General features: G+C 40.3%; 4 protein-coding genes across 6 annotated transcripts; all 4 read left to right on the forward strand.

Moving 5' to 3' along the window:
- Positions 1-515: 515 nt before the first annotated feature.
- On the forward strand, positions 516-4,109 carry LOC116203237 (transcription factor HHO6). The gene is made up of 5 exons (XM_031534914.1): positions 516-970; positions 1,466-1,725; positions 1,823-2,198; positions 2,564-2,640; positions 2,776-4,109. Exons 1-5 carry the CDS (start codon positions 757-759, stop codon positions 3,064-3,066), a joined length of 1,218 nt encoding a protein of 405 aa, XP_031390774.1. The 5' UTR covers positions 516-756; the 3' UTR covers positions 3,067-4,109.
- Positions 4,110-10,321: 6,212 nt separating this feature from the next.
- On the forward strand, positions 10,322-13,133 carry LOC116203238 (la-related protein 6C). The gene is made up of 10 exons (XM_031534915.1): positions 10,322-10,777; positions 11,061-11,142; positions 11,236-11,330; positions 11,424-11,495; positions 11,575-11,654; positions 11,749-11,827; positions 11,923-11,970; positions 12,044-12,112; positions 12,206-12,325; positions 12,593-13,133. Exons 1-10 carry the CDS (start codon positions 10,436-10,438, stop codon positions 12,845-12,847), a joined length of 1,242 nt encoding a protein of 413 aa, XP_031390775.1. The 5' UTR covers positions 10,322-10,435; the 3' UTR covers positions 12,848-13,133.
- A 1,188-nt stretch (positions 13,134-14,321) lies between these two features.
- Positions 14,322-20,149, forward strand: LOC116203240. 3 transcript variants are annotated; one of them, XM_031534918.1, is made up of 3 exons: positions 14,322-14,923; positions 18,569-18,989; positions 19,498-20,149. In XM_031534918.1, the coding sequence occupies exons 1-2, from the start codon at positions 14,865-14,867 to the stop codon at positions 18,954-18,956; spliced, it is 447 nt and encodes a 148-aa protein (XP_031390778.1). In that variant the 5' UTR covers positions 14,322-14,864; the 3' UTR covers positions 18,957-18,989; positions 19,498-20,149. The 3 variants fall into 3 exon arrangements, 2 of the variants coding, with proteins under 2 accessions (XP_031390778.1, XP_031390777.1); XM_031534917.1 differs by having other exon boundaries at positions 14,323-14,923; positions 19,604-20,149; XR_004156230.1 differs by lacking the exons at positions 18,569-18,989; positions 19,498-20,149 and adding an exon at positions 15,932-16,583 and having other exon boundaries at positions 14,352-14,923.
- On the forward strand, positions 17,290-18,562 carry LOC116203239 (putative F-box protein At3g17480). Its single transcript, XM_031534916.1, has one exon. It carries the CDS (start codon positions 17,520-17,522, stop codon positions 18,309-18,311), a length of 792 nt encoding a protein of 263 aa, XP_031390776.1. The 5' UTR covers positions 17,290-17,519; the 3' UTR covers positions 18,312-18,562.
- Positions 20,150-23,201: the final 3,052 nt, after the last annotated feature.

Raw genomic sequence — 23,201 nt, forward strand, 5'->3', positions numbered from 1 at the left:
GTAGATAGTGCAAATATATGCTTCGTCAGTAGTCTACGTGTCCGTGGTTTTTGAATCTCCTTCATGCGTAGCCTCAAACGCATGTTCATTTATTAGCTTGCCTGAATTCATGGACTTGTCAGATATTTACGAACAACGAAAAGGATAATACCTCGTTTGTCATATAAAAAAAATAATAGTTAATAATAATGATTTACCGAGAGAAAATAGCAAGAAAAACCGGAAAGTACCGAGCTGTACCTATTGAGGAAATTTATTTTTTTTAAGAAAAGGAGAAAAAAGAGCAAAAAAAGGTCCACCCGAAAAGTCATCGAGTTGAATCGGTGATTGACTCGCTCCCTCCCAACTCAGAGAGAGAGAGAGATTCTGTTTGGGGGGAGAGAGAGAGAGAGAGAGCATTTGCTTGAAATCTCTTCATTTTCTCCCACTCGGTTCGTCGCGTATTTTATCTCTCATCCGCCCGCCCGCCCCTTCCCCTCTCTTTGCATATAATAATCCCGTTCACATGAACGGTACTTCTTTCTCTCTCTCTCTCTATAAATAAACATCACAGATCCTCTCTCTCACTCTCTCTCGCTCTTCCCCCTTCCATTTCCTTCTTTCTTCTTCTTCTTCTTCTTCTTCTTCGTTTTCACCTGATTCTAGATTCGATCGAGGAGCTCTCCCGCAAGATTCCTTGAGGATTATTATCAGTCAGTCGATCCATTGGTGTTGGCTGGTTGTTGTTGTTGTTTTCAATCGATCCTGTCGTCCTCCATGGGTTCGCTTCCGCCGGAGCTGAGCTTCGACAACCGTCCGGCGTTCGTCCCCAGGACGATCAGCGACCTGGTGCGTGACATCGCCTCGGTCGCCGATGCTGCCGAGAGGTCGTCCAAGCTCGGTGATCTCGTCCGGCGCCTCGAGGACGAGATGAGGAAGATTGACGCCTTCAAGCGCGAGCTGCCCCTGTGCATGCTCCTTATCAGAGACGGTTGGTCCTCAGCTCGATCCTTCTTTTCTTTTTCCCGTCCACAGTGTCTCTGATTCCCGACGAGTCGGAGATCGCGGTGGATTTGCATTTGATTATAGTAGCTTGACTGCCTTTCATTTCGATCGGCGAGAGCTCAGCGGTTTCGTTTTTCCGCGCTTCTGGAAAATCGGATTCAGATTTTTTCCCCTTAAATTGTAGATTTCATTTCCTCACCTATCGTACTCCCATGGGAGATCTGCAAACACCGCCTTCTAGTTTATGATTCTCAAAGGGAAGCTCGACGAGCTTCTGCTCGAGATTAACACGATGAGGCTGATGAACACGTCGCATGAACTCTTACTTTTCACTGAAAATTCTCTGGCAAACTAGTCCATCGAGTCCATTATCTTTCGGAGAAAACTATTGTCAGGAGTTCAGTGGTGGTTTTTCGATGCAATGGCTGTTTTGTTTATAATTTTTTGGTTTTTTCTTGTTCTTTTCCTGCTGTTGTTGCAGCTATTCTGACGTTGAAACTGGAGTCGGTGCAATGCTCTGCATCTGCACCACTGGTTACTCAGCCAGTAACAGCAGAATTCATTCCTTTGAAGAAAGACTGTGACGACACTGAAGATGCAAGTCCCAAGGAGAAAGAGAAGGACTCCAAGGATGAGAGTTTGGGCCCGCTTGATCTTCAGCTTTGCACATTTGATAATAGCAAGCCCTCCACTGTCAACCCTCCTGATCATCCCCAACAAGACGCTAAAGTCGAAACTAAGGTACCCGAAGCATAGATTTCCCCAACTTGGCCCCCCTTTAACTGAATGCGAATTGGTCTGTTGGGAATATATCTGATCATGGACTTGCTTTTGGCAGAGACATGAACTTCTACCGAATCAATCTGCAGCTGAGGGTGCTCTGAAAGCATGTAAAAGCAGGAATGGGGCGAGGGAATTCATCCAGTTGAGGACATTTTCTCCTCCGGCAACTGCAGTTTTCCCGAGGAAGGAAGATAAGGTGGAATTGCCCGTTCATAGCCTTTCACTTCTCACTCCTGGGATAAAGAATTCAAGGGAAAAGCCTGTTTCTGCTGATACAAGAGCAAATTTTGGCCGATCACTCACGCAGACCGTCCAGTCGAACTCGAGGAGTGGGGCTCCGCAGCAGAGTGCGAGGAAGCAGAGAAGGTGCTGGTCGCCCGAGTTGCATCGGCGGTTCGTGAATGCTTTGCAGCAACTCGGTGGCTCACAAGGTTATAACTTAAAATGCTTATGTGTTGCTTATCAGTGTTACAGTTCTGATACTTGATTGTGCTTCTTATATTTTGTTTGGTGATGCTAGAAATTCTCAATCTTGAAATTGAATTGTGCCATCCATCCCTTTGACTAAAGCTACAGAGAAGTAGTGAACCCCTGAATCGTTGAACTGTATTGAACTGAAATCTGCTGGTTATATGAGCTTGTCGTGTTGATTCTCTTCTCTTATACCATTTGCTTCGGGAGATTGTTCCTGAGATTGATAAATGAGTCTGGGATCACCAAATGAAGCTATAATCTATATTCAAATCTTATCTGGGTTTCTCCAGTAATCTGACCTCAAACTATTAAATGCTTGCAGCTGCCACTCCTAAGCAGATCAGAGAACTTATGCAAGTCGATGGCCTGACAAACGATGAAGTGAAGAGCCATTTACAAGTGAGTGAATTTCATTTTCTTCTGTTCAGATCACTTCCCATCTTTGTTCATCTAAAGTTTGATGATTCATATTTGTCAATTCTTAATGATCATTATGGGTCGGAGACTAACTATGGAAGCATGTACCATTTTCAGAAATACAGGTTGCACACCCGAAGATTCCCAGCTGCTGCAGGTTCCCCCACAAACCAAACCGTATGTGTTTTGGGGAGTCTATGGCCATCTCGTGACCAATCAGATGATGCTGCTGCCTCAAAAGGAAGCACATCCCAGTCAGGATCTCCCCAAGGCCCCTTGCAGTTATGTGGAAGCGCAGGGGCTGCTTCAACTACAGGAGGGGATAGCATGGAAGATGATGAGGACTCCAAGTCCGAGAGCTTTAGCTGGAAGAACCACATCCAGAGAACCGGGAAGGTCGATGTATAGTACTAGATCTTTACCCCCCCCAACCCCCACCCCGTGAATTTTGCAGATAAGATTATACCTGGAGGAGTTAAATAGCTACGAGAAAATAATTACATCATTATTACTATACATATATAATGAGGAGGACCTTATAGTGCGGCTTCGAAATTTTGCAGGATTAGTCTTTCAGCTTTCCGTTTTGTGTCGAGAAGTTGAGCTTTCCGTTCATTCAGAGCTTTTCTATTGCAATCGGGGTTGACAGATATGGTTTGAGAGACCCGTTAATCCCCCTTTATCAAATTATCCTAAAATTTTCCTTTTATCGCATCCCTGACTAGAAGCTAGCGGTCTTGGCACACAACCAATGATCGCAATTGATCTGGTTTACGGGAATCTTCTTCGACATTACAAACACGGGGAAAAAGAGGTTTCTTGCCTTCTTGGGTGTCTTGAAGTTTTTCCTGATTGACGGATCACCAACCATTCTTCTCTCTCAATCTTTACCTCCCCCTCCCCCTACTTCAAGGACGGTAGGGGCTGTTTCGGTAGGAATATTCTCTGCTCCAGCTGTTTTTGAGGAGGGTTCCTGTTTCTTCTCCTGAAGGAGGAGAAAGTTTGGTGTGAGAGCTCAAGTATGTTGAGGGGAAGATCTTCTAAGATCCTCCATGTGATTGATGAGGAACATAGCGGAAAGGTACGGGAAATTTCCAATTCCTACAGCTAACTTTCCCCGGGGGGGGGGGGAAGGGACTGCAAAAGATTCTTCAGTTCTACCTACCCTTTGAATTTTACTGTCTCCTCGTGCTGCTCGGTAGTCGGTAGTCTGTACCGGCATCGGTCACGAGTCGAACCCAATTTATGTGGCAGGAGTATAGTTCCAGAACATTATAACTCGGTTGTCACTCAAAGGATGAGGTTTCGTGGGAAGCCAAGTCTTGGGGGTCAAAGAGCAATTTCATCTTATTGGCGGTGCGAATGGTGAGAATGATCAATCTGGGGAATCATTTCTTGTTGGAATTGGAATGTCACTGTTGAATTTCTTATAATGAGTGGGGGAGAAAAAAGAATAGTATAATAATTGAATAAGAAAACAATAATTTCAATTGTCGTGAGGTGGTGGTCTTGTTGGAAGAATCAAGCGATGATTTTTTTTTTATATTTATTTTTTGATAGATAGAATCAAGCGATGATGACTGGGCAAAGATCCGGCGTTATCTTGACCATGACTTTCCCTGACGGCCACGCCACGCGACAAGAGTCCATAAAGGCGTTTCCTAATTCTTAAGTAAAAAACTAAAAAAGTCTTTGTCCTAAAAAAGGATTTACTTGAGAGCATCTTAAAGATATATGCTATATAAATCACCGAATTATTATTATTTGTTTTTTTTTCGGGTAGAAACCCCGAGTTAATTTTTTGGCAAGAAATATGCTCTCAAGGCCCTGGTAGGAACTGATTCTCGCTCATTAGCTTAGCCTTGATTGCAGAGTTCATTTTGTTCAAATAAGAGCGATATGTCAAATGCATCGGTGTTCATTGTTCGCAAAGTTAATTGATCAAAGATTTACGTGGAATTTATTGTTACAGTAATAAAAAAAAATACCGAATCATTGGTCGCTTCGGAGTTTTTCTTTTAAGTTGATGAAAGAGCCTAATCATTTGGACATCCCAAGTTGCATGGTATTAATTCAAGCATTTAATATTAAACGGATGGGATAGATTCCCGTTTATATCATAAAATAGATAGATAAGAAAATGAAATATCCTCACTCGTCCAACAAAAGAAAGAATCCCCATCATTGTACGTGTGAAGTCATATTCAAATATTTAAAAGAAAAATATTGGGGGATTGTATCCGATTAGATGGAATTATTAGACCCTTCTGTTTTAGGCAGCGTGAGCTTTTGTGGATTCGTATCCGACCGCTAGATTGGAGGGAATCGATCGAGTCGTTCCGAGACAAGCAAAGTACCCTTAATTATTAGTCTACAAAAAAAAAAAATAAGTCTCTTTTTATAAAATTAAAAAAAATAGTCAAATCATATCCTTAGAATTTAATCTTTCCACCTAACCCCCAGCTATATGCCTTTTCTTTTTTAGTTTCCCCCCCCCCTCCCCCCCCCCCTAAAGAATGAACAAATATGAAATAATTACTTAAACATTGACTATGGAAGATGCTCATGGGGCTGCATGACGATGAGTCATTTTCACAGGCAATATAATAGAGAGAGAGAGAATCTCACAGACAAGATAATAATGAATTCATTCATCTCCACATTGATGGATCCTTTTCAAAAAAAATTTATGCCCTTTTATTTTCTTTTTTTTCCTTTTGGCTTGAGATTAAAGTTATTTAGCTAATTCATCATCGGAAGGCCAAAGACATGCCAGATCAATGGGAACTTCTCCATTTTTTTAAATTTTATATAAGATTTCGACGGAAATTCTATAAATTATTGAATTAACTTTATCTGATGAAATCCACGTTAAAAATAATCGATGATATGACAATTATTTATACCCAACCAAGCCGAGTCTGATTCCGGGCAATTAAGGACCCTAGAACTGATTATCTCAATAAGGCATCAAACGAGGGCACGTAGGATCATCTCCAAGACCCATAATCCATGGGTTAGCAAGTTCGATTTGTACTCCCCTTAATGGCATGGGGACACGACCACTACCCCGTCACTCATGGTATCGAATCCCACAACCTCTCTCTTTGGATGGTGATAGTTAAGATCACCAATAATCCATGAACGTTAATCAAACGCAATACGGGTGACCTGAAATTCGAAAGTGGTATACGACCTCAAGCACTCCAAAAACACGACAAGCCTCTAAAGTCACAGGACGGGGTCAACGGGATCAACCCCTCGAGCTCAAGGCCCTCGACCCTCTGAGGATTGAAGGATTCAGGGGATCAAGCCTCAACCCCTTGCCCAGGCTTGCCTCGAGGGACCCGACCCATCGCAGCTCGAGGGGTTCTACCCCCCGAGCTTACCTTGAGGCCCTCGACCCTCTGAGGTTCAAGGGGCTCGAAGGTTGGAGCCTCAGCCCTCTCCTGGGCTCACCTCGAAGGGCTCAACCCCCAACGGCTCGACCCTCCCAGGGTCGATGGGCTCGAAGGCTCGGCTTTTGACTCCTTGAGCTCTCGGGCTCGTGGCTAAGGGCCTCGAAGACCGGCCTGACATTCAAGAAGAGACCTCATCCCTTGCCTTGAGGGTTTTGGTTCCCCCCACCAACATCGCCTCTATCACCATGGGATGTATGATCCCAGAACACTGACCCTTTTGTCGGTGACCCTTTAGTCAAGCTATCTAGCACCGATTAAACCTGAGCTTTCTATATGGGCCGCGGATCCAAACGAGACCCATAACATGCCTAAAAAGAGAGATAAGTAAAGAATCTCAGCCCGATTACTAGATGACGACTAGGGAAAACCCTGTAAGTACTATATATATACAAAACTCCTTATCAAATTGAGGGTTTTCTCCTATATATTATCTCTACGCGTACTCTCTCGACCCCTCTCTGAAAATCTGACTTGAGTGTTGGAGAGGGCTCTCGAGGCACCGATTAAATCGGGGCATTCTATATGGGCCGCAGATCCAAACGAGGCCCATAACACGCATAAAACGAGGGATAATTAAAGAACTCTAGCCCGGTTACTAGATGATGACAAGGAAAAGCTTTATAAGTCCTCTATAGATACGAAACTCCTCATCAAATTTAGGGGATTCTCCATATATATTCTCCCTATGTACACTCTCTGTACGCACACTCTCTCTAGACTCTCTTTACCCCTCTCTACAGGTCTAATTTGAGCGTCGAATGGGCTCTCAGGCGAGCACCCGCGAGCCTTTCTTGCAGTTGCAAGATTGCGATCAGAGTTGCATGGAGTAACCCGAACATTTTTTTTTTGCATCAGATTCTATGATGAGATCCACATGCTTTTTTTTATTTTTCCCTAAATATGATACGATCCTTTGGCGTCAAGATACTAGGGGTGGCTGTTGGAAGGGATTGCAAAATTTCTCCCCGGTTTTTTATAGTAAATAATAAATGACAAGGATGATTGTGTTAAAAGTTTAATGAAAAAAAAGGGAAAAAAATATTTTCCGTCCTGTACATATGATGAAAATTGAAATATTACAATTTTGTACCTTTCATTTTTCTTTTTTATCAATTTTATCATGTACATTACTATAATCAATTTATTTACTCCATTAATCGAACTGTTAAGAATTTGCTGATGTATCAGCTAATTTCGTGCACATGTGCATCTCTATTTACATAATTTATATATATATATATATATATATATATCTTTAATATCAAATAATCAAAAAGTAATTGAAGAAAATCCATCATGAAGGGAGGAGGGGATAACGGTGGCTTGTCACTACAACCTCTAGCGTCCTCGATTGTGAGGTGGTGGCTCGATGACAAGCCACGCAATCGGATTTGTCCTCCTCTTCACTCGATCAAAGAGAAAATGGGCGCCCAAATCCAGTGGATGAGCAAATATAAAGAGAGGGCAGAGGGAGCGAGACCATTCACCCTCTTCTATCATGAATTTTTTTTAAAAAAATTTCTGAATTATTTTTATTTATTAAAAATTAGAAATAAATAAATGTATTCATTAAAATTACCATGCAAGAGAATCTATCACATCAACAATTCTAAATAGTTATATCGAAGAAAAAAATAAAATGAAAAGAACAAATTAAACATTCCACCAATCGTGAAGGACCAAAAATGTCCTTAAGAAAAAAAGGAATGCAAACATTAGAAGGGACGGTCACCTCTCACCCCAAGAACATCTAATTATAACGTCTTAAGTGTTTGAAAATTAGTAAAACAGTAGGGTATCCTACCCGCACGATGTGGCAGGTCGAAAAAATTTCTCATCAAACTTTTGCTTATCATAATAGTTTTGTGTAAAGACTAATATAGAATATAACTTAAATTAATGAGAATATTATGTATACCTAAAAATCATAAATTTCATGATTGGGAAGTAGATCGATCTCCCTTGAACCTAGATTAATTAGATCTAGTAGACTTTCAAAAATCAAGTGACACGCATAAAAAAAACTAGAAATAAAAAGAGGCTACTTACTTAAGTAGCTAACGACTTGATATGTGAGCTATTTTTAAGTGAATCGACCATTGTTATCCTTAGTATTTTTAGGTGAGCCTTTCAATTGGAAAGAATTTACAATATGGAGAAGTTTATTCCTTAGTGGGTCAACGGCCTCACTCGAGTTTAGATTTATTGGATCTAGTGAACTTTCGAATATCAAGTGTGCACACGAAAAAAGTTATATACCTAAATTTAATAAAAATCTCAAAATGTTGAAAAATTTAGGTGAGTCGGCGCTTGTTATCCTAGGCAATGCCACAAGTGCAAGTCTTGCTATCGGAAAAAATTTATGATTGGGCGAGATTTATTCTTTAGTGGGTGAACGACCTCGCTTGAGTCTAGATTGATTGTACGCAGTGGACTTCCGAATATCAAATGTGCACATGGGAAAAAATATTTATATACATAAATATAATAAAATTAAAAATTGTTGATCTTTTTTATAAAGAAGGGGCATGTCTTGTTATCGAAAAGAATTGACAATCGGGAAAGGTTAATCCCTTAGTGTACGCTCGAGCCTAAATTGATCGAATATAGTGGATTTATGAATATCAAGTAGGTACACTGACAAAAATATTTATAGACCTAAATTTAACAAAAATAAAAAGAATTGTTGAATTATAAAAAAAAGAGGTTTTTGGGGGGGCGCACCTCACTCGCCCCTCCTTAATCCTACCAACAACAGGTTTAGTTTATAGTAATGATTTGTTATGACGAAAAATTGAATTTGGTGTAATGGAGGAAGAAAGGGGGGGAGGAACATCAGGGCTCAACCCAAAACTAAAAACTTAGTCAATAGATTAAGTTGAATTCAAGAGTTACCGTTGGTCATGAAAAGTCTTATCGATGAAAATCGAATTTAGAAATTCTTAAGTCTGAATCGAGGACCAACATCACTATATTGAACAAATATTGAGTCGGTATTATCCACTCTCTTAGATGAGCAACACCTAATCAGAATATATGTAATTTGTAAACATTAAACCGATTCCCTAGCAATCCCACGGGTTCCCAGTTACAGTTATTTGGAATGGTTATTACTAATTTACCGTGAATAAGAAAAACCAGCTGAATATTTTTAAGACCCTCTTTCGGAAGCTTTACTTGTCGTGACCCTCTCTGATATAAAAATATTGGAGTGCGTTTCAATACGCACCGACAAGATAGGTAATCATAAAAAGGGCCAAACCTGGGCCTCTTCGATAGGAGCCCTCACCCAAGTCGGAGTAAGCTAGGCCCAAGTGAACTTTCAAACTGGGCCATCATCCCCTATTGATTTAATTGGTAAATCCGTGGGGTTTTTAACTTCACCTGATAATCTCATTGTCAAATTCTCACGCATTATAACATTTTCAGGAAAATTATTGTGGCAAACACTAGCCTAAGTAGAACCTAATGTCTGGTATCGTCGGTTATAATTGTGATATGCAGTTATGTATAAATTACAAATCCTATAGTTAATGCAAAAAGTATAAATATTCTTTTGGTGCCAGAGATCCGAAAGATGACGCGTTACGGGTTCGAATTTGTTCGTCATCTAAATGCAATTGATCATTCAGTGACATGAATACCAGATTGTGTATGAAAAAGGTTTACCATCCTTTAATCGGACGGCTCCTTAGTAACTCAGGATCTTCAACTATTGATCCAACCAATCCCAAGATTGTACGGTCGGCTGTACATTCATTCTTATATTAAAGGGTGCAATATTCAACAAAATCAACGTGGCCTAGTAAGCCCATTAAAAACTCAAATTTCTTTTCGTTACTATAAAGAAACTTCACTAGTCTAGTACAAATAGTTGAGAATCTAAATAAAAAGACACGATAATTTAAGAATAAAAATTAAATTGCTCGGAAATTAAGAACTCTTGATTCTTAAGCGATGGCGTGTGTCCCGTTCTCAAATAGGCATCGAAAACAAAACTTGACGAAGGTGTTAATTAGAGATTTTCGCTCCTCTCTCTCTCTCTCACACACACACATTCAACTGAAGAAGAGGATGTCCATATTTGCGCGGGAAAAGCGGGTTCAACGTCCACACAGTTACTACACTTCAGGAGAGCAAGCCAAAGCACCCAACCAACCCCCCTTCCCCTCCCCCACAAGAAACATTAACAACATCACCCCAGAGGGAAAAGAAAGAGAGAACAATGCCGACGCCATAATTCACGAAAGCCATCATCATCATCATCATCATTCCCTCCCTCTCTCCCTCCCGGAAGCATAGCAGCCCCTCCAACAATGGCGCAAGCCCAGCCCTGCGAGAGGGACCAAGGGATTTCGGAGACGGGCTCCTCCATCAAGGACACCTCCACCTGCGCCGTCTCCTTCAAGTTCAACGCCCAGGCCCCCGAGTTCGTCCCGAGGTCGTCCCAGGCCACCCTCCCCGATCTCTCAGCTTACTACTACCCCTGCTTCCAGTTCTTCAGCAGTGAGACCGGTGGGTCCGACTGGCTCTTCGTCGGGGACACCACCGACTCTGGCTTCTTGATCCACGGAGGGGCCTCTGCCGGCACAGCGGTGCCGGCCAACTGCTCGAGGAACGTCCTTGGCGACCATCTCCAGCAGAAGATAGTTAAACAGGTGCCCTCCGGGTCGCCCTTATTGTTGTTCATGTTGAATAAATTCCCCTGCTAATGTTTAGGATGTTTCGTGTTTATTTTATCCATATGCTTAACAAGAACTTATATAATCCGAGTTTGTTCTCCAACTTAGATCTATCTGTTATTACTAAAAATTGTCAGTCATATCACATCGAACCAAATTTTGTGAACTATTATTTTGCATTTTGCCTTCGATATTTTTTTACAGATAGAGATGTAATGATTTAATTTGGAATTGTTTCTTTTTCTCGTGTGGAAATTAGGTGGAGTATTTGTTCAGTGACATGAGCTTGCTCGCGAATGATTCTCTGTCCAAACATATCAGTAAAGATCCCGAAGGATATAGTAAGTATTCTTTGTTTGGAACAAGCGATCGGATTTTCTGTCGTGCTGCTTCTTGGTTTTACTAAGACCGCCTATTCCTGCGAATGGCAACAGTTCCGATATCTGCCATTGCCACCATGAAGAAAATCAAGTCCCTCACCACCAATACCCATTTGCTTGCTCAGGCACTCCGATCCTCTTCAAAGTTGGTTAGTGTTGATTCGGCTTGTCCACGACCATTCTTAACAGGCCATGGATGCAGTGCAGCTATTGATACCCATTAACTTATCCTCTTCTTGAAGGTTGTTAGCAGTGACAGCAAGAAAGTTAGACGCAAGCACCCCTTCACTGAGAAAGAGAGAGAGGATTTGCAGGTCCGTGGCTTGACGCCTAATCTTAGTAAACCAATGGACCGATATTGATCTCTCAAAAGTTTTTTCTTCTGTTTTGCAGTATCGTACTGTTCTCGTGGAGAATTTGCCGGATGATCACTCTCACCAAAACCTGGAGAAGATATTCTCTGTAGTTGGAAGGTTAAAAAAAACTTTAAGTGATTTGGGGTACAAATTATTTAGTTAACTTTATCCAGCAACTGAATCTCTGTCGTTAAATGCTGCGGTTGTATAGCGTGAAGAACATTCGAATATGCCATCCCCAAGAGTCCAATTCGTCCCTTTCAAGATGCGACTTTTTTATCAGCAATAAGGTAGTATTTATCAATCTAGAGTGAGTCCAACAGAAAGGGAGTCGCATTAATACATCCTTTTCGGTATTGATTATCCATGTGCTTGGTGTTCACAGCTTCATGCCCTGGTAGAATACGGGAGCACGGAGACAGCTGAGCTAGCGGTAAGCTCGAGGAAGCTATATATTTTACAGTGACTTTCTTTTTGCTGGCTCTGAGACGAGATTGTTTCGCTAGGCTGAGAAATTAAACGATGAAAGGAACTGGAGAAAAGGGCTCCGAGTGAGGTTACTGCTGAAGCGCTCGGTATGTCTGCTCTGGCTTTGAGATAAGGACTTACTGTGCTAAGTTGGCGGCTACTTGTTTGAATAATTAAGTACTGATACATGAAAAGTGCAGCCCAAGTCTGTCCTGAAGGGTAGGAGATCCGAGTTCGATTGCTTTCTCGACGATGATGATGCTCTAGATTCTATCGATGATTTCCATCCAAGCAACCCGGACAGTGCCCTTGAAAGCAATGTAAGTCTTCCCTTCAACTTGGTAACTGCTTGCAGTCCTGCTTTTAAAATCAGAGAACTGAGTCCGAAACTCACTCTGTCAAATTCCTTTCAATTTAGAGATTACTCAAAACGGTCATGTGAGCTTTGCTGGGAAACAAATTTAACAGGAGAGAGATCTAAAAGAATGTTTCAAAACAAGAGAATTTGGAACGTTTTCCGGTTCTCTAATTTATCGAAATCCTGAACTGTGGAATGTTCACGTGTCGAGTTATGAAATTACTGACAGGCTGAAGACAACGCAACTGGGTTGAGGAAGGGATGGGGTGCTAGAGGTCGGGGCAAGGCACGCGGGCGGGCCCTGAGCCACAGTGGTCGGGGCTTGCTGACTCCTATCCCACAACCAAACAGCAGCATTCAGTGTGAACCTCACCCGAAACTGACCGTTAAGGGCCCGAGAATGCCAGACGGGACCAGGGGCTTCACGATGGGCCGAGGAAAGCCAGTATCTTCATCATCTTCTCCAGCTTCACCTACCGAGTGATGTTGTGGCTCCCATAATTCTTCTATTTTCCTTAAGAATCTTACCGTTATTCATTGGTTTCTTTCACATCGGATACAGACTTACTTATTATCAGGCTGCTCGACGATTCCATAGTAAGGAGTCGATCGTACACGGAGTGATCTGTTATCACCAGTTAGAGAGATAGGGATAAATAAACCTATTGCGGTTAGTGACAACAAAGGATATTGATCCTGAGAATGCGCTATATTTTTTGTATGGATTCTTCTGCTAGTTTGAGTTTTAATCTTAAAATGGAATTCCATCTCTTTATAGCTCGAAACGTTTTGCTAAATCAAGTCAATTCCTTCCACGTACCATGGATTAAGCCTGAATTAGATTTTCCATTCCAAGTGTACTAAATAACAGTTAAACAGGTATCGGGATGGTTCAAAGAAGTCATAGTTAATAAATATCAATTAGTTCGAGTGATTCCACGTTTTTTCCCTTAAACAGGTTTCGGATTCACTTATTGACCTAGAGGTCACAAGTTTGATACCTAGTCGACCCGTGCCCATTTATTAGTTATTTATGATTTTTCTTTCATTGTATTAGGAATTGGACCTCTTTTGTAACAAAAAAAAAGAGTCACCGATTCGAGTCTTATCAATGAAAAAAATATGATTGAATGATTATTAACCTTAGTGTGCCTACTCGGCTCGAATTGATTAATTGAAACAGTTAGGCTTATGGGTATTTTGGTGCACACCTAAAAAAAGAAAAAGAGTTACGTGCCCACTCCTATGTCGAATCCGCGTTGTGCATCCCATACTTGCAATGTTCTTAATTATAAATGATATAAGATAATTGAATATTTCATATAGAAAATTGGTCAATGATAATGAAAAGAATTATTTTATAATATAATATTGATAGCAATGTAATAACATTGTCATAATATATTGGTCAACACCGTTAGAACTGACATAATATTTAACTATGTACTAAATTTCAGATTAAAATAAAAAGAAGTGACTTTTTGTGTTATTTTCGAAATGTCATGCCAGAATTAAAAATTTGAGCAAATGTCGTAACTTTTTACGTGATTAACCCGTAAAAAATCCTATTTATTAAATGTTATTCTTGGTGTTTATTCAAATGTTAATCACAATTTCAGAAAATTAAAGTCATTTTTAATCTCGCTCGTGCGCGGAGCGCAGAACGCTCCAATAGGTAGGAAAATAACACAAGTTTAATTTGGAAAATAGATTATAGTAAAGTTTATTTTTGGAGATTATTTTAAAAGAGAAGTCTACTTTGGAGTTTGGACGAAAGCTTTTTCTAGGGCACTCGATGTAAATCTATCCGAAAAAAGAAAATAATATTCCTTACCAAAGAAAAAGAAAAATAATATTAAGGAAAATAAAGAATATGAATAAGAATTTAGAATAGGCTATATAAAAGAAAATAATTCAATTTGATTGATATCTATCCACATGCTATCCTATTTTCCAACTATAGGAAAAGGCTCCAATTTTCCGGTCCACCGGATTATATCCAGTCTATCCAGTTAGAACATTCAGTTATCCTTAACTTCCATTTGTACCCCCGGATGAGAAGCCACCAAGGGTGACTTTCATGGTAAATCTGGAAGAAAGGCAAGGGCATTAGCGGAACTTCATCTTTTAGATGAGTACAGAAATTTTCGCCGTTCTCACTCTCGTCTTCCTTTCCGTGCTCCGCCCGTTACCCCTTCCTCTCATCAGTCACCATCCGCCCCGAACTGTTATAACGGCACAAGTCGGACGGAATCCGACTGTCTGTCGCCGGAGAAATCCCTTCGGCACCGACTGTGGTCGTAGCTCCCAGCAGTTTGTCTCGATCGACGCCCGCGAGGTTAGTCCCTGATTGCCTCTTTGGATTACCACTTAGACGAAGGACATGCGAGCCCTAGAGGAAGAGTTCTGGGCCATCTTTGTTTGCAAAGTGCGGAATCGGTCTGGTTTCCGACGGTGATTTTCATCAGCGAGCTGTGACGGCAGGCGATGGAACTGAATGGATGGAGCTTGGGGGATTTGATTATATTGACGTGCTTGCTGGTCGCGGGTGGAGCGAGAGGTAAGATTAGTTTGTGATCTCAATCTTGTATATAACTAAAATTTACTTGAGTAATCAACGTGGATTGGTTCAAGCATTTCAAGGTTAGTTCCGCTTAAGCAAAACTTGGTTGTACGCTGGAATTGCTTTACTCTTTAGTGGGCCAATTTGGCTCGACTGAACTAGTTGGGATCGAATTAGACTTTCGAATAACAGAGTTCACACAAAAAAAAATTTGAGTAGCGAATTGCTACTCGATAAATACCCTCAAATTAATGCAATTAAAAATTATCTTGATCTACTGCATCTTCCCACAAGTGATCATTCATTCAGGTTTACTCTGGTTTGGAACTATGATCTGTTAACATGTCAAAGGGTCCGTTTGGCTTGTGCAGAAACTTGTTTTGGGTTTCTCAATTGAAACCGGTGGTGAGAAACAAATAGCTACTCAACTTTTGTAGTGTTTGGCCTCGGAATTCTGATACATCATATTCTTTTCCGAGCAGCTCTTTCTGAGTGATTTTACAACTTCAGTCAATTTTCTACCGATAAAGAACACATACATTCTTCACATTGAAATTTAAGCCCTCTGTTTCTGTTAAAGAGTGGCCCAAAGGATTTGGCAACGAAAACGTGCACCTTGATGGACCAATGGAGGTTGCACGGGCAGTCGCCTATGACATTCCATCAGTTTCTTCTGAAAAGAACCCCCATATATATCCTCCTACATTCTCATATCGAGGATGTCTCAATCTATCTCACCGACTTCATATTCTGTTTCTCGTGGCGATGCAAAGTCCGATGTAAAGTGCTTTCCAGATGAAAGCAATTCTTCGCAATTGTATCGAGCATGAGGTGTTTGAAATAACCATAGCCAAACAGTTCAGGAGCTTAATTAAGCAACTGTGGTGACATAACATCAGTGATATGTTAACTATGTTCTATCCTAATCAGTTTCATAACCTCAGATTCTGTTTTTTGATTGCACGATTGACAAGTTAAGCCCTATGAGCCTCTTCTTTTCCACAGACACAAGTCCGTCTCTTTGCCTGAAGTGGAAATGAGTCGAGTCTGTCTGCCACTTTAAGACCCTGCAAGGTTCTCCAGGAATCAGACCATCTTGATCTCTCTGCTGCAAAGTTGGTTGCTTTGGGGAAGAAACTCACTCCCTTTGCCTCCCCATTGGTTATTCCTTACAGCCATGCTCCGCCCTTCTCTCTGATATTTGACCCGGGAAGAAAGCTGAGCTTTTGCAGTCTACTCGTCGGATTCCCTCCAGGGAGCATGCCCATACGGACTAAGAGACTTGGGTGGGTGTGAGAAAGTTCACTCTTTTATCGTTTCATCAGTCTTTGCTTGGAGCATGTTGTGACTGCAAGCTCTTTAATCATTCTCCGTTGTAATCGGTTTGGACGAAGCTGCTTATCCCGGTGGCTTCTTTGTTCTCCGAGAACTGGAGCATTCCTTCTATGTTATCTATGGGTAATTTAGGTATAAGGGCAAGTCTCGTAGGGGATCAGGCATTGTACCGTACTTCTGTTGTAGTGGTATTAGCGTTCGACAAGCTCGTCTCGAACTACCCCTCTTCCGGCTTATACTGAGGCCTAGTTACACACAGAGTGGCCGAGCGGTAACATTTTATATCTAAAGAATTTCAAACTTTCGCATATAGCCTACAAAATGCTCGTGCGCCTCCTTGATAGTTCTTCTTGTCGGCATCGGACTGTTTCCTAGATTAGCTCTAGATAGACGTCGATGAATATGAAGTACCCCAATTGATATGTAGGATGTTTTGACTGTTCCCAAAAAATTGTTATTTGAGTTGGCTTTCAGAACATCCTACAACTGCATATCAATTGGGAACAGTCAAAACTATATCTATGTATTTTAAAGAATTAAAAATTTAACCTAAAAAAATCGAGAAAATTCCATTCAGCAGTCCGAGCATTGATAGGCCATCTACATAAAATATTTTTATATTTTAAAATATTCAAAAAATAAAGAAAATTTCACTCAGCAATCCGAATATTGAGAGACCATCTATATAAAATATTTTATATTTAAAAATATTCAAAAAAATTGAGAACATGATGACTGGTCCTTAAATTTATATTTTCATGTTAAAAAAATTTAAAAATTTATTATTTATAAAAATTTCAAAATTTGAGAAAATAATAGTCGGTCCAAAAAATTATATTTCTATGTTTTAAACAATTTAAATGAGAAATTTAAAAATTATTTCTTTATAAAAATAGAGAAAATAATGAATGGTTTCACAAATCATATCTATCTATATATAAACATATCAATTAAAAAATTAAAAAAAAAATTGTTGTTCTAAGTACACTGAAAAAATCGAGAAAATTTCATTATGTATATGTAGGTATATAGATATACACCATATAGCTATATAGGTATATAGATATAGATATAGATATATAGATATAATGATAAGATGAGAGAATATCTTTCCTTCCAAATAAACTTAGAAATTATATTTTCTTCGGACATATATTATATTATTTGCCATATTTAAAATATATTGCTAGGAACCTACCGAAATATATATATATATATATATATATAAACACATGTCTCTAGGGTTTTGCTCACAGCTATGAAGACTACATCAGAAGTCTTCACGAACACATCGGACATGGAAGAACAGCAAGAGCAGTGTGCTACAGGAGTTGTTATTGACGAATTCGGCCTCATCGAAGATATACTTCGGAGAGTTCCCATCAAGTCTCTCGTTCGGCTACAGTTCGTCTCAAAGCAGTGGCGTTCTCTGATCTCCGATCCCGCCTTCCTCCGGAGACACGCTTCGGCTACCGGAATTTCGGTCCTCTGGAAGCACGCAAGGATCAGCAGGTCGCCTCGCCAATTTGGTCACCATGACAATTTCTCCCTCTGCACCATCGACGGTAATGGGGAGCATGGGTTTTTGAGCCTTGATAGCATGAATAGACCGGACGTGACTTTTAAGCCTGCGATATTTGGCTCGTGCAATGGCCTGTTGCTCATTAGGAGTGCCGAGTCGGAATTCGCATTGTGGAACCCATTTACCAAATCATCCAGGAGGATAACAGGATTCTGTCCCGACATGCTCCGCAATGCCAAAATCCTCTCTGGTCTCGCATATGATAGAGCAAGCGAAGATTACAAGGCGGTGGTAGTCCTATTTCCAGACAAGGGCCGTGGGGGTGCCCATCCCCTTATATTCTCCTATAGGAGGAACTCTTGGACAAACAGTGATACGGGTGGCTTCCCATTGCCTTACTGGCCATCAGGCGCTTTCTCTAGCGGACCTACGGTCAATGGGTGCCCTCACTGGGTCGTCACGGATTCTGTTTTTGATGACTCGAAGTTGCTGGTGTGCTTCGATGCTGTGAAGGAGGACTTGAAGTGATGACCAGTTAATTTGCTGAGGATCCAGTAACAGTTCTTGCAGTCTGGGTTATCTATTTGTTCACGCCCTTATGGTCAACCGGTCTCGAACAAATATATATCATTCAAAGCACTGAGGACTCGAATTGTTTATCGGTTTTGGTTTATCAGAGAACATTAGTTAAATTTACTCGGTTCTATGACTCCTATGGTTTGTCAGATATCGACTGTTCTGTAATGAAATTCCTTAATCAGTTGATATTTGTTTCCGTGGATCAGGGAGGTGCCCTTGCTGCCCGACATGCTCAGGAGGGAGGACCACTTTGAGGTCGGGATGCTAGACGGTTGCCTGAGCATCGTGGTGATGAGCTCAGTACGGAACTCCCGAGAGGTCAGGGTCTGGTTGATGAAGCAGTATGGAGTAGCAAAGTCCTGGACTAACGTGCACATATTGAAGGTTCCTTGCGGGACAAACTTCTTGAGACCGGTCGGTTACTTGACATGCCGAGGCCTTGGAGGAATGGTAATGGAGAAGGATGTGAAACAAGTGGTGGAGTTCAATGTTAGGAATAATATCCATACAAGGAAGACCATAGCACATTACGATGATCCAAATGAAAGAACTACTGTGTACGTCGAATCGATTGTATCTCCATGGGGACTGTGACCAACGATGGAGAAAATTGAGTTGATTGATTAGGTATGTACATACAATATATATACATCGACCGATCATGTCTTCCTTTTTCGTTGGAACGATATTTAATGCACTTTAATATATCAGCCAAGTCAGTCCAGCAGGGAAAAATTCATGTGTTATAAATCACGGCAAAGAAACAATTACGATATGCATGAAAGCATTGGCCCCTGGAACATCAGATAATTTTCCATCACGTCTTCTAAGAAAAGAAAGGAATCGCCGGAGCCGTCGATGAATATAAAGGCGACGGGGAGGAACATGCCTCTGGATCTATTATCTGAGCAGTGAATGGGGGGAGTGTTTGAGCAAGTTAGTGAGCGGTTGGCTCCCTTGCTGAGCTTTGTTTAGGAGGTTCTTCACTCCCTGTGTCATCTGTTAAAATCATTACACGTATAAATTGTCATCAATTATAAGATCAATCGTCATATATTGATTAAATCTTGCAGTCACTGATTAAGAGCTGAGCAAACAATCCTTGCACTGATACTCTTGAAAGTTTCCATTGCAGACTTTATGCCCAAAAACTATGTCCGGTGTATATGGACAACATTAGATGCTGGATCACATTTGGCCATAGTCTTGGCATAAACTGAATCTTCTCCTGGTTGTTGCAGAAGATCAAACCTAATGCTTCATCTGGCTCACCAGCATGACAGCCCAAACTGTTCCAGATACAAAGTAGCCCGACCACGACATCTGCAACCCTCAAGGAAAGCAGCCGCTCATTCAGTCCCCTGTCATCTATTAGCATGTTTCCATAAATCTATTTCTCGCATAAGTGCTATCTAATCTTATTGAGATTTCTTTTCGGTTTTATTCTTTTTATTTAAGCTCCTCAGGACTATATTGTCAACCATTCAGCCGTGGAAAATAGCAGGCCATGAGACAAATGCATCTCATCTGAACTATTAAACTGAACCTCAGTTTTTGAAATTGAGAGACTGCTGAGGTGGGACAGCTTGGGTTTGCTCGATTGAGAAGTCATAACTTGCGTTAGACTGGAAGTGGATTATTTCCATTCGTTATGCTTCAGGATTATGGCTTCTTCATTTCTTTCATTGGATCTATGTGCAATGAAAACTTATGAGGTGTCGGAATTAATCAACAAACAACTAATTTATCGGAACTAAATGCAAAGATTACATAGGTCCAGTAAAGCAGCTCTGTTGAGCTCAACATCCCTTATTTGACGTACATATTTTATAAGTTTGAATACAATGACCACATATCCGCTGTCTACGAAGTCAGAATTCTATTCTGTAAAATCATAGTTCTCGTACCTACTTCTACAGTCTCGGAGTTGAACTTGAGCCCCGATAGGTATCACAGGACAGTTCGATATTCCCCTGAAAGCCAAGAACAGGCAGTCCTTTCAGTGTTCTTATTTGGTCTCGTTCATTTTTCTTTTTCTTTTTCTTTTTCTTTTTTTGGTCTACGTACTTGTTTGGTGGCTTAGTTCTGCTTTCATTAAGTGTAGCATGATTGTTTGCATATTTCTCCTTACTCGAACGTAAACACGATAACTTACCACTCTAACAATTTATGGAAAGTTCACTGACAAATTTTCCTTTTTTTTGGAACTTTTAGTCATTAAAAATTTGTATACAAGTTCTCTTTGTGTTTAATATCATACACCATACTCCTGAACTGGTCCAATTATATGTACTAATCCGAACTAGTAATGAATGTTTCAGTTGAGATATTCATATATATTTTTCTTTTTCAAATACAAACGTTGAACAAAAATGTGATCTCAAGCGCCTAAGCTATACCAATTCAGTTGTAGTATTTCTAAGAGATGACACCTTGGTTTAAATGATCATGCTCCTAACCTAGCGTCGATTTTAATCGTATTTTCTCACCTTTGCCATACAATGTTGATGAAATAGTTCGCACAATTTTGCCCTCAACTGATCGTTGGTGAGAATCTGATCAATTTTCCTCATTTCTTGACTTCGAGGTTAAGGAATACATTAAGCATGCACAAGATTCTCATTATACAACTGTACAAATCTGAACTGTTCGGATTTTGATTTGAATATATAGAAACAATTCAGCATTTGGTTTCAAAGTATGATTTTAAAATCAGATTTTGATTTTGAAAAAGAGTGGTATAAATGATTATATATGGAGTTCGTCATTTGACTTTGTATGAGTTATTTTGTTTTGTTGTGGAAAAAAGAGTGGTATAAATGGGGTTCACCCTTTAACTTTGCATGAGTTATTTAGTTTTGTTATGGGTAGAATTAAGTTAAAGTGTGAATTTTAAAATCACACTTTGAAATCAAACAAGCCAAGGATCCAAACCTTCTAACTTCACTTTGTAACTTGTGGCTCTTTTGAGAAACGTATGTTGGAATCCTATCATTGTGCTTGAAGTTCTTCGGCCCTGAATAGACAATCTTTTTATTAAATGCAATAATATTTTGATCATTTGCAGTGAGATCAAATTACTGTTTGTTTGTTCAAATTGATTTTCGATGAAAGCGATACGTGAGAGAAAGAAAGTGTAGTTCAGTGGCTAACACTCTCGCCTGGTAACCTAGAGGTTCTAGGTTCGATTCTTATCATTGGGACTACCGTATTCATTTATTTAGATTTCATTTTCATTTTCTTGTAATAGGTCATGAGCATCCTATTGTAATCGAAAAAAAAAAAAGCGAAATAGATTAGGGGAACCCATTAAGGGTGTTGTAGGCCCCTTGCTATTGCACAGAAATCCTCTAATAAGTTTGCCCGACTGCCAGTGGCAATTTACTGCTTGATCGGCTAAAAGGTTGCAATAATCCTGATCAAGGTGGCACATCCAAGCCCACCTCGACCCTAACCGAGGACAATGTAGTTGTTGGAATATGTTAATGACCTTAATTAGGATCAGGTGGCTTCCCGGTCTAATAACGGGGGCAGTTATGTTCAATGCATTCCGCCAACGGTTACCACATGAATCGGTCCAAGCACGAGGAAGTGACTGTCATCAGTTTGGCCAAATGCCGAAAATAAACTACTTTCAGGAAATTAGCAAGTCATTTATCTATCCCTACCAAGGTAAGGAACCGGCATTTGATATCACATAACTTTTACACATTTTAATTCACTCAATTGCGTATTCGGGAACTAATTCTGCATTCAACCGAGTTCGTAATTGAAAACTAATTTTGCCTTGTTAGTGGGCGATTATTATGGCGTCAGTCTAATGTCACAAGTTCATCACAATCATCTGACTGGATTGACCCTCTGCCCACTGGAAGTTGAAAGTCAGAAATGGTAATTTTATTAGTTAAAGCTCCAATACGTCCATCAGACTTCTGCCTCCAAGTTAAATAAATCTTTTAAAATTAAAATGTTGAACTGTGCTTGGCCTTGATCCTCTTGAGTCAAAGCACTCCACTGAACGAAGGATCTCGAAATTACTAATTTCCAATTAAACCAGTCACGTCAAATGATTTTCTTTTTAGAAAACGAAATTTCGTATCATTCGAAGACAATCGAAATCCTTGAGCCATCTTGCTGTAAAAATGCCCTTGCTAAGTGCCTCCACGCACGAGAGATTCCGTGGCCCTGCCGAATCGAGATTGTGTATAGCACAGCTCTTTCAGAATTCAAATATGGTCCAATATCACAAATTTCTCTCCCTTCTGGTATTCATGTATTTGGAATATTTCTGAGCAACTTTTCTATGCGTTTGGGGTAGAAATGGGGCCGAAGTCAACGGCAGTCCAAATTTTGACTCGTTCCTGACAAAAACACATTATGTATATATCCCTTTCTGTCAACCCAAAACCCTCGAAAAAGGTTCGATTTGGTCGTTTTTCACTTCCCCCGCTTTCCTTCCCTCGAAGAGTTCATTGTCACTTTGGTATTCCAATTTTTCAATTTTCGCACTTCACTACATGAATTTTCAAAATTAAAAATTTGATCCTTCAATTTTCAAAAACTATAACAAAATAGTTCTTTTAGCCATTTTTTGGCCAACAGTTCGGTCCCTAAAAGTATCATTTTGTTATGATTTTTGAAAATTTAGAGATCAAATTCTTGATTTTTAAAATTCACGTGGTTAAGTACTGACAATTGAAAATTTTGAGAACTAAAGTATTGGTGGACTCCATCACCAAATGTCGCTAATGACTATGAAATTCATTTCCTATTCGTGTCATTGGCTGAACAACATGATATGACGGAAACTCTACGCATGGCGAATGCTTAACGGTGATC

The sequence above is a fragment of the Punica granatum genome, chromosome 4 (genome assembly GCF_007655135.1).
Source record: "Punica granatum isolate Tunisia-2019 chromosome 4, ASM765513v2, whole genome shotgun sequence".
In the NCBI taxonomy this organism is placed as follows: domain Eukaryota; kingdom Viridiplantae; phylum Streptophyta; class Magnoliopsida; order Myrtales; family Lythraceae; genus Punica; species Punica granatum.

Coding starts and splice junctions, on each gene's coding strand:
- LOC116203237 (XM_031534914.1), top strand. CDS start 757: ATGGGTTCGCTTCCGCCGGAGCTGAGCTTCGACAACCGTCCGGCGTTC. Junction 1,726..1,822: donor ACGCTAAAGTCGAAACTAAG/GTACCCGAAGCA, acceptor TGCTTTTGGCAG/AGACATGAACTTCTACCGAA. Junction 2,641..2,775: donor AAGTGAAGAGCCATTTACAA/GTGAGTGAATTT, acceptor TACCATTTTCAG/AAATACAGGTTGCACACCCG.
- LOC116203239 (XM_031534916.1), top strand. CDS start 17,520: ATGAAGACTACATCAGAAGTCTTCACGAACACATCGGACATGGAAGAA.
- LOC116203240 (XM_031534918.1), top strand. CDS start 14,865: ATGGAGCTTGGGGGATTTGATTATATTGACGTGCTTGCTGGTCGCGGG. Junction 14,924..18,568: donor GGTCGCGGGTGGAGCGAGAG/GTAAGATTAGTT, acceptor TCCGTGGATCAG/GGAGGTGCCCTTGCTGCCCG.
- LOC116203238 (XM_031534915.1), top strand. CDS start 10,436: ATGGCGCAAGCCCAGCCCTGCGAGAGGGACCAAGGGATTTCGGAGACG. Junction 11,331..11,423: donor TCCGATCCTCTTCAAAGTTG/GTTAGTGTTGAT, acceptor CTCTTCTTGAAG/GTTGTTAGCAGTGACAGCAA. Junction 12,113..12,205: donor GGTTACTGCTGAAGCGCTCG/GTATGTCTGCTC, acceptor TGAAAAGTGCAG/CCCAAGTCTGTCCTGAAGGG.